Here is a 9,311-nt window from a genome sequence, read left to right as displayed (position 1 = left end):
AAAGAGTCGTTTTTTGCTTCCCCTATAATCTCATGATCAACTGCCTCCCCTTTCTGTGTTTCTTTTTTTTTTTTTTTAAGATTTTATTTATTTATTCGACAGACAGAGAGAGATCAGAAGTAGGCAGAGAGACAGGCAGAGAGAGAGAGAGACAGACAGAGGGAAGCAGGCTCCCTGCTAAGCAGAGAGCCCGATGTGGGACTCGATCCCAGGACCCTGAGATCATGACCTGAGCCGAAGGCAGCAGCTTAACCCACTGAACCACCCAGGTGCCCCCCTTTCTGTGTTTCTAATTAGGACATCCACATGGACCAAACACCTGGGAAGTGGCAGCAACAATGGATCACTCCAGAGCAGGGAATGACCTGAGATGTGTTGACACCTAGCTCACTAACAGACACCACTTTGAACTTTATGCTAAGATGGGTGGCGTAAAAGTAACAATGACCATACTGGGGGCAGCAGGTCTCTGATCTAGGAGTTCAAAGTGCCTGCCAATCACTAACCATAGCAAACAATATCCCCTTCCCTATCTCCTAGGATTTGTAAGAAGCACCAGTGTACTGGTTCACTCAAATGACCTTTCCACCAGCGGCTCTTTTCTTGCCTCACTCCAACCTGCCACAGCTCCACGAGCTCCTCATCAGTGACAGCTTGGAGAACTGAGTGAGTAGAATAAGAAGCCAGATTATGCCAATATAGGAACATAATAACCTCCCTTCTATTTAACTTTCTTGTCCAGGCCCCAGGATTCAGGGCTGGCCACCATCCAATATTGGTTAAGGGACACCATGGGCATCCCTGTACAGGACCCATATGCCTAAAAGGCCTTAATTTTAATTTTAATTTAATTATTAATTAAAAATTAATTAATTAATTAATTATAATTTAATTAAAAATAAAATCTTTGACTTTTTCCCCCCAAAAACGTACATACATTGGTTTTGTGTGATGTGTTAATTTGTTAAGGCCAACATTTAAATACACACTTTTTATAATTAAGTCTCAGCATTTTTTCATTCACTATATCTGAAATCTCAAAAAATTGAAGTGTCCTGGGTTTCTTGATCTCTGAGAGATGCTAGAGCTAGGTGAGCCAAAGTGGCACTGGGGCAATACTCCTGCTAGCTTTCTATTCCTCCTTCCCATTTAGCAATGCTGACAAAGCCTGAAAACCACGTTTACAAATTCCAATGTGTAGACATTTTGTTCCCAGTTCAGTTTGGGAAATCTGGACTGAGATTCCGGAGACAAAGCTGATACTGACATTATTTTACTAGGAATAAGGTTGAAAGGGAAGCACAGAGCAAATCATGGTTTCTGCATCAAAGACTGCCCTCTAGAAATGGAATGCAATCCTAACATCATCAACTTGGATAGCTCAGATGTCAACCTGAAAATTATAGGGAGTCACTAAAGATAGAAGAGGATTGTGGCTTGTTCAGTACTGCATTTTGGAAAGACCATTGGTAGCAAGTGAAGCAAGAGAGACTAGAGCTTGAATCTATTGTTCATGTATTTCTAAGTAGAAATCCAAACCCACTCCACCCAGGGGCATGTTTAAGATCCTGTTCTGAGGTTTCCAGTTACAGCTTTGACAAGACAAATGACCCCTCCCAGACAAGGCACTTTGTGTGGACACATTGCATCCTCCCAAGGAGAGAAAGCAGCCTGACCCTAGCCTCACTCATGTTGAACAGTTCTCCCCTGTAGGCCTAACTTAGATGGGAATAAGAGAGCCAGGAAACTTCTCAGAGGATATCAGGTCCAAGGGACAATAGTAGGTAGTTTCTTATTGGACAGCTTGAGGGTCTGAAGTCCCATTTTCTGGGACAGTCTGTCCATTTGCTTCCACCATCATTTCCTTATACTGACGCTTGAAGAAGCCAACCTGTTGGGGAGGAAGGAAAAGAAAATTAGGAAACCCAGTGGAAGAGAGGAAAAGAGATGGCTTGGGGAGAGCGATCACTATTTCTACAACTCCTACTATTGTTCAAGCACTGCACGAGAATATTTAGACATACTGAGTCATTTAGATTTTATTTAATTTTTTTTAGGATGTGTACATTTTGCTTTATGTAAAGTATTTCAACATGAAAAAAGGAAACCATAAGTAAATGTTGAACTCTCGTTAATCATTTGGTTGATGAATTATCTAGGGTTGGAGGGTACCATTGCTCACAGCTTACTTTAATAGACATCCAAAAAAATAACAAGAATAACAAGAATTGCTAGATAGTTAACGGGTGATGCAGAGACACATATGCACTTAAGGAAGGTTGGAAACTATTTATACAGTAGTTTTTAGGTTACATGGGTTGTCAATGTACAACTTAGTTGACTTTTCTGGATGTATGATGGGCTTTAAAACAAAATATTAGGAAGAACTGAATCATACTGAACATTTGTACCCTACTTTAATCCTCTTCAGTAGAACTTGAACATACCTCTATATCATTTATATATGCATATCATTTTATAGATCTTTTCAATGGAGCGAAATACTTGCATTTTATAGGTGTTCTAATATTTCTGCCTTGTGCATAAATATACAAAACTAAAATTGCTTTTAGATTTTTTAAAAAGATTTTATTTATTTATTTGACAGAGAGAGATCACAAGCAGGCAGAGAGGTAGGCAGAGAGAGAGGAGGAAGCAGGCTCCCTGCTGAGCAGAGAGCCCGATGAGGAGCTCCATCTCAGAACCCTGAGATCATGACCTGAGCCAAAGGCAGTGGCTTAACTCACAGAGCCACCCAGGCGCCCCTGCTTTTAGATTTTACCAAGATTTGTATACTGGGTGGAATCAGCTTCAGAATGAGAAATCAAGGCCCAGCATGGACAAGACACTGCCTATAGTCAGACGGAATCGGTGGTTGTGTCAACACCTAATTCAGGCCACTGCTTTTATGTTGTAATTTGCTGTGAAGGGAAACATGTAGTGAGGAAGAAAAGAGTGGAAAATACCCAGAGAGCAACTAAAGGAGACCTGAAAATCAGATAGAGAAGCACAGATATGGGAGACAGTTGGGAACCAGTGAAGTCATAGATGAACGGGGATGTCTCACATGCAATGACTTGCCAAGACTGTGCGCCTATACCCAAGCGGAGCTCTTTCTTACATTATGGAAATAATGGGATCAAATTGCTGGTGGCGTCAAGAGCAGGATGGAAAGACTCACCTTGTACAGGACGGCTGTGATGAGAGCCAACAGCAGCAGTCCTCCCACAGAGCTGCCCACAATGATGGGGATAGGATTGTAGACCTCATACTTCTCCAGCACCGTCTCCATCTGGAGTGGAGATGACCTTATCAGAAAGTATCAGAACTCTTCCTCTCCCAGACTCTTTCTAGGTTCACCAAACTTTAACTCCCTCCGCTCCTTCCTTTTCTCCAAAAGGTGGGATATAGAAGCACTCATGGGCTTAGGGACAGATTTCCTGCTGATGGACATTCATCCTTCCTCCCTCCAGGCTTCTGAGCCTCCCACACAGCACAATGGATTTAGCATTAGTAGCCCTCCTACTTACGGCCTGGCCACTCCTACCACACAGTCACTACCTGAGTTCTCAAGAATGCCTCTTGTCCTGGAAGCTGGGAATACACGGATCTGTTGAGCGTGATTTCAGCCACAGTCATTACCAATACCTTCTTCTGCAATGTCTGCAATACACAGGGACCGAGCTGGGGAAATAGCCTGAGGAAAGGCCTCAGAGTTCAAGAACTCTCCTGACTTGAGGATCGTGCAGACATATCTAGTACCACCCAAATCCAGGGGAGGGACTCTGCTGTTGGATCCACGCACCTGGCTGACCCAGCCAAAGTTGAGTTTTCCCTTCAGAATGAAGTCAAGTTCCTCCTGAATGCCAAAAGTGGGGAGGTCACAGTGGAACTTCAGGCAGTCAGCAATGGAGCAGTTCTAGGGACAGGAGAAGAATGAAGCTGAGGAGGCAAGAGCCACCAGGAAAAAAGGAAGTCTGTCAGGTCTGGGTTGGAGAATAGATGAACAAATATAGGACATATATAAAGATCTCCAACCTAGCAATTGCGTTTCCCTAAATCCCCCATTGGGCAGCTGGTCCTGCAGTGGGAATCCAGGGTCTTTCTCACCAGTACAAGACTCCCTGGAATCTGGGTCACAAAGTCAGGATGCTGGGGAGGTACCCTCTCCGACACACAGGAGAGATTCTGGTGTGAGAGAGAAGCAGCCACAGAATGATCAACATTTCACTGGTAAGAGGATGTGAGGCACTATAGGATCAGACTCTGGAGAATTAGGAAAGGCAAGGAGATACCTGAGAAGGGGCCACCACAGCCTCATCCCACACAGCCATTCCATTCAGCAGGACAGGAACCCAGAAATTAACGCTGATGGTCACATCTCGCTGACTCAGGTTATTCACCTGCAGAAAATTGAGACAACATTATTGTGCTCCCAGAAGAATCCAAAATACCACTTCATTCCTGGATATAGCCCTCAGCTGCTTATTCTCTCTCCCACCAGCTCCCAACATTAGCAGCACCATGGGAGGGAAGATATGGACACTCCCTGCCTTCTCACACGATAACGATGCTCAGCTTCTTTCTTGTTCTTCTCATCAGAAGTTGAAAAGTTGAAGTACTTTGTAGACTCTTCCTGCCTGGAGAGAGAGGGCTTGTTGGTGAGAAACACTCCCAGAGCCATCCTCAGTGGTGCCCCTGTCTGAGGCCAAGGGCTCTGCTGGGCCCCCAGCAGACAATCCCATGAAAGAATTATGATCCCCACATGCTCCTGCAGCCTCAGCTTCAACTCTTCTCCTATGGCATTTGCTCCAGTCACCCAGAACTGCTAGCTCATCCTTTGATACCCTGGATCTTTCACATCCCCATAGCTTTGTTCAAGTTCTTTCTTTTGCTTGGAACACCCCTACCCCTCCTCTTCTGGAAATGTTCACTTAAAGGCCCAACTTAAACATGACCTCTCATAACATTTAAACATTTTCCCATGGGGGAAAAAAAAAAAGGTGTTCACATGACTTTCTCCTCTACTAGGTATATGGTTGGCATCTGGCAATGCTTGCAGAGGCTGATGCCAGAACAAATAAGCCTAAGGGGACTCAAGGGAATCATGGTTGGATTACTTGGGGTAAAAAATGCAGTACAAGCCCCTCCACGATGGAATGAAGAAAAAAGATGTGGCCATCCTGGGGCAGTCAAGTAAGCGTGAGAAAGGATGGTGCATAAACACAAGCCCCTGGAGTGGTCACAAATGTTCCAGCCTCAGGTGGCTTTCCGTGCATCCATCCATCCATCCATCCATCCGTCACCTCCTTCAGTAAACATTTACCCTATACCTGGCTGTGTACTTGGCTCTGGAGAGTCAACAGTTAACAAGCCATAATCCTTTCCTTCCCAGAGTTAACATCTAAGGTCTCAGTGGAATCAAGCAAACAAGCAGGGGTGCTGCACATTTCACCCGTATGTAGTGTACAGAAGCCTGGCCAGCCATACAGAAATTCCATGGGGTCCCCACAGTTTCCCACAAATGTAACTGTCAGTGTGATGATTAAATACACAGGCTTGGAACCAGACCATCTGACATTTCTGTCTACCACTTCCTATCCAAGTAACCTAAGGTAAGTTAATTAACCTCTGTGGTTTCTTCCTGTATAACCTGAGATTGCTAATAATAGTGCCTGTGATAGAGTTGTTGCAGCAATGGTATAAATGTTAGAATTCATAGTTTCCCTTATGGTGCTAACCTTTCTGTTTTTCACTCCTAACCTTTCCCTCTCTGCTTCAGTTTTCTCACTTTAAAATCTTCCAGTTCTAACACTCTTTTCAAATTTGAGTAAATCACTCATCTTCCCCAACCCTTGCAATGGCATGAGCACAAGCTCCAGAGCCAGACCATTTGACTGATTCCTGGTTCTGTCACTTACCAGCTGACTGAGAAGAGTAAGTTACTTAACCTCTTGATTTCTTTGTTGGTAATAAAGGGGGGTTAGCAATAATCATATTGGGTGCCTGGGTGGCTCCGTGGGTTAAGCTGCTGCCTTCGGCTCAGGTCGTGATCTCAGGGTCCTGGGATTGAGTCCCGCATCGTGCTCTCTGCTCAGCGGGGAGCCTTCTTCCCACCCCCCTTCTCTCTGCCTACTTGTGATCTCTCTCTGTCAAATAAATAAGTAAAATCTTTAAAAACAAAACAATAAGCATATCCCATAGTTATTAGAAGGATTAAATGAATGTAAATACTTGTAAAGTACTTTTTAAATGCTTGGCATATCGTATGTATATATAACTGTAAGCTCTTAATGTAAGTTCCACTATTTTCCTGTGGACAGTAGGGGAAATTCATACATGGTTTTGGAAGGGCAATGACACGGTTTGATTGTCTCTCCCCAGTTGCGCTAGACATTCATGTGTCATCAGCAGCAGCAACAGTGGCAAACTCTGTCCCATGGCAATATTATAAGCTTCTGACCACCTTCCAAACTTCTGTAGTTTAGCCGGATTATCTGGGTGTCCTTGCCCTTCCTCCATCCTGGCCTGACCCTGCTCCACCACCCACCTTCAGAACTGACAGCAACAGCCCTGCACATGACTTTCCTGTGACCTGCCACAGCCTTGGACTCTGGTGACTTTCTCAGCAGTTTGTCACATCTCTAGTCTCCTGTTTGCTGTGTGAAACCCTGACCTTTTCTTTCCTCTGTGTGGTGACAAACCACATCTCCCACTTCAGAGTGTTCATAGAAGCCTCAGTCTTAATCTAGTTACTTTCACTTCAGCACACTCAAATTTAGCATGAAGAATAGAATTGGCTTCATGTTAACGGAGGCCTGCGCCTTGGAGATAGAGGGTGGTGTGCAAGAGTGGTGGCAAACTCAATAGGTAAACCTATCAGAGAAGAAGCAAGAAGCATATAGTGTATGTTACTATAGCATAAATAGATGACTGGTCACAAGTATTCCCATGTGAGGAACTAGAGGGCTAGTTACATACCTATCCTTTAAAGATCAGTCTGGGCTGCAAGGGAAGATTTAGGCTTACAGGAGAGTCAAAATTTCACACCTGCTGATCACCACGTAGACAGCATATTTCACTGGGAGCTCCAGATGAACGTCGGTTTTGCTGGTCATGGGTTTATTATTCTCACTGGAGAGAGAGTGGGGGGAACCTTATTGAACAGAAACCCAGGGGAGAACTCTCTGCAGGGGCATGAGGCGAAAGCAGGAGGGATACAGCTGGCCTCACCTGCTCGCACTGGCCTTCAGAAGCATCTTGTTGCCCAGGGTGGCCTTGTAGGAGACATCAAATGTGACTATGAAGGTGCCCTGGGAGAAGACAGAAGGAATGAGGACAAGGAAGGTCATGGGAGAATATGAGACAGGAGCAGGTCAGGACAGAGGAGAGAGTGACGAGCATCTGTGGGGAGGCGCTCACCTTGGTGCCCTCTTGGAAGATGGGGTGGTTGATGCTACAGCTGCTGCTTTTCCGGCCCTCATCCCCAGCGGGCCCTCCCTCACACGCCAGGCGCAGTGGGCGCTGATGGGGTTGCTTTCAGGGAAGGAAATAAAATTCAAAAAATGTTATCCATGTACATTTTGGGGATTGATATATAACAGTGGCGGCACTGTGGAGCAGTAGGAGAAAGGACAGAATTTTCAACAAAAAATACTAGGAAAATTAGCCAATACAAAAAAAAAAAAATCAAGCAATCTGAAAAACAAACAAACAAACAAAAAACCCAATGAATTCCTACCTCACTCCATACACTACAATAAATTCCAACTAGATTAAATATTTCACATGAAAAAGCAAAATTATGAAGCTCCTAAAATGTAATAAAGGGGAATATCTTGGTAACATTGGAGTAGGGAATTATTTCTTAAACAAGATCAGCTGGGAGCCAACCGAGGGCGTTCCTGTCCGGGCTGCAGCCACAGGTGGGAGCCCCGTGGAAGCGCCCTCCCGAGGCCCCACTGTCCACGCTGACCACCCAGCCTTCCCGCTGCGGATGTCATGAGTAACACCACAGTGCCCAATGCCCCCCAAGCCAACAGGGACTCCATGGTAATGTATGTGCAGAAGAAAAAGCGAGTGGACCAGCTTCGCCATCACCTGCTCCCCATTTACAGCTTCGACCCCGCGGAGGAACTGCATGAGGCCGAGAAGAAGCTGCTCTTGGATGTGGGGGACCCCAAGGTGGTACACAGCTGGCAGAGTAGCGACCAGCACACGCTGATGCCCCTGCTGGACGTCAAGACCTGACCTCACCCCCGCCCCCTCCCCCCAGAACCATGACATCACCAAGATCAGCACATAAAAACACTAAACCTAAAGGAAGTTTTGGTAAAAATCAACCACAATCAAATTAACACATTTGATTTATTAAAAGTCCCTCTAAAAGAAACTGAAAAGACGCTTGTCTTCAGGGCTGGAAAATATATCTAAACCCATGTAAATGGAAAAGTACTGGTAACCAGAATATTAAAGAATGCTTACAATTAAGAAAAGTATGTGAAAGTGCGTGGGTGGGTAATGGGATAATGGGGTGATGGGCCTTAAGGAAGTCAGTTTACGTAATGTAGGTATTATATGCAACTGATGGGTCTCTGAATTCTGCCCCTGAAACTAATAATATGATATATGTTAACTAAATTGAATTTACATAAAAAAATAAATGAAAATGAAAGTATGGACAATTCAGTAGAAAAATAAAAAAATTTGCACAGGCACTTCCTAAAAGAAGAAATCAAAATCACCAGGAAATAGACAAAAGGTTCCTCAACTTTATTAAAGAAATGCAAATTAAAACTGTAAGGAAATATCACCAGATGGACAAAAATTTAAAACTCTGACAATGCCAAGTGTTACAGTGGATAGAAACTCACAGAAACTCTAATAATCTGCTGATGGAAGTGCAGATAGGTGAAAATGGTTGGTCTCTACTTATTATAATTGAAGATACAGGAATCCAAGATCCAGCAAGTCCATATGTAGCAAATACCTTCCAAATGTTATGCATACGTGCACCAATATACATGCTCAAGAACAGTCATGGCCAAAATCAGGGAACAACTCAAATGACCACAAATTGTAATATGAGTACAGATGTCCACTCACACCATTGTTGTTTAAGGTATTACTGGAGTCCTGGCCTCAATAATCCAACAATAAAAAGAAATAAAAGGCATCCAAATTGCAAGAAAGAAGTCAAGCTATTCGCTATTCACAGAGGACAAAATTCGCTATTTAAAAACCTAGAAGACTCTGCAAAAAGTTCCTGGAACTGATACACAAATTCAGCAAACTCAAACAATATAAAATCA

The 9,311-nt window shown here is 44.0% G+C and overlaps 2 protein-coding genes across 2 annotated transcripts; one reads left to right on the top strand and one right to left on the bottom strand.

Moving 5' to 3' along the window:
• Window positions 1–1,498: 1,498 nt before the first annotated feature.
• LOC132027294 (integrin alpha-D-like) lies at window positions 1,499–8,003 on the bottom strand. The gene is made up of 11 exons (XM_059416045.1): window positions 7,992–8,003; window positions 7,423–7,536; window positions 7,234–7,313; window positions 7,051–7,134; window positions 4,562–4,640; window positions 4,296–4,403; window positions 4,111–4,188; window positions 3,806–3,919; window positions 3,562–3,663; window positions 3,182–3,292; window positions 1,499–1,891 (listed from the first exon to the last, which is right to left on the bottom strand). Exons 1-11 carry the CDS (start codon window positions 8,001–8,003, stop codon window positions 1,793–1,795), a joined length of 981 nt encoding a protein of 326 aa, XP_059272028.1. The 3' UTR covers window positions 1,499–1,792.
• On the top strand, window positions 8,002–8,254 carry LOC132027172 (small integral membrane protein 29-like). Its single transcript, XM_059415941.1, has one exon. It carries the CDS (start codon window positions 8,002–8,004, stop codon window positions 8,248–8,250), a length of 249 nt encoding a protein of 82 aa, XP_059271924.1. The 3' UTR covers window positions 8,251–8,254.
• The last annotated feature ends 1,057 nt before the right edge of the window (window positions 8,255–9,311 follow it).

This window comes from Mustela nigripes, chromosome 11 (genome assembly GCF_022355385.1).
Source record: "Mustela nigripes isolate SB6536 chromosome 11, MUSNIG.SB6536, whole genome shotgun sequence".
Classification (NCBI taxonomy): domain Eukaryota; kingdom Metazoa; phylum Chordata; class Mammalia; order Carnivora; family Mustelidae; genus Mustela; species Mustela nigripes.
The sequence above is the reverse complement of the archived record's forward strand: the minus strand, read 5'-3'. Positions and strand labels throughout refer to the sequence as shown.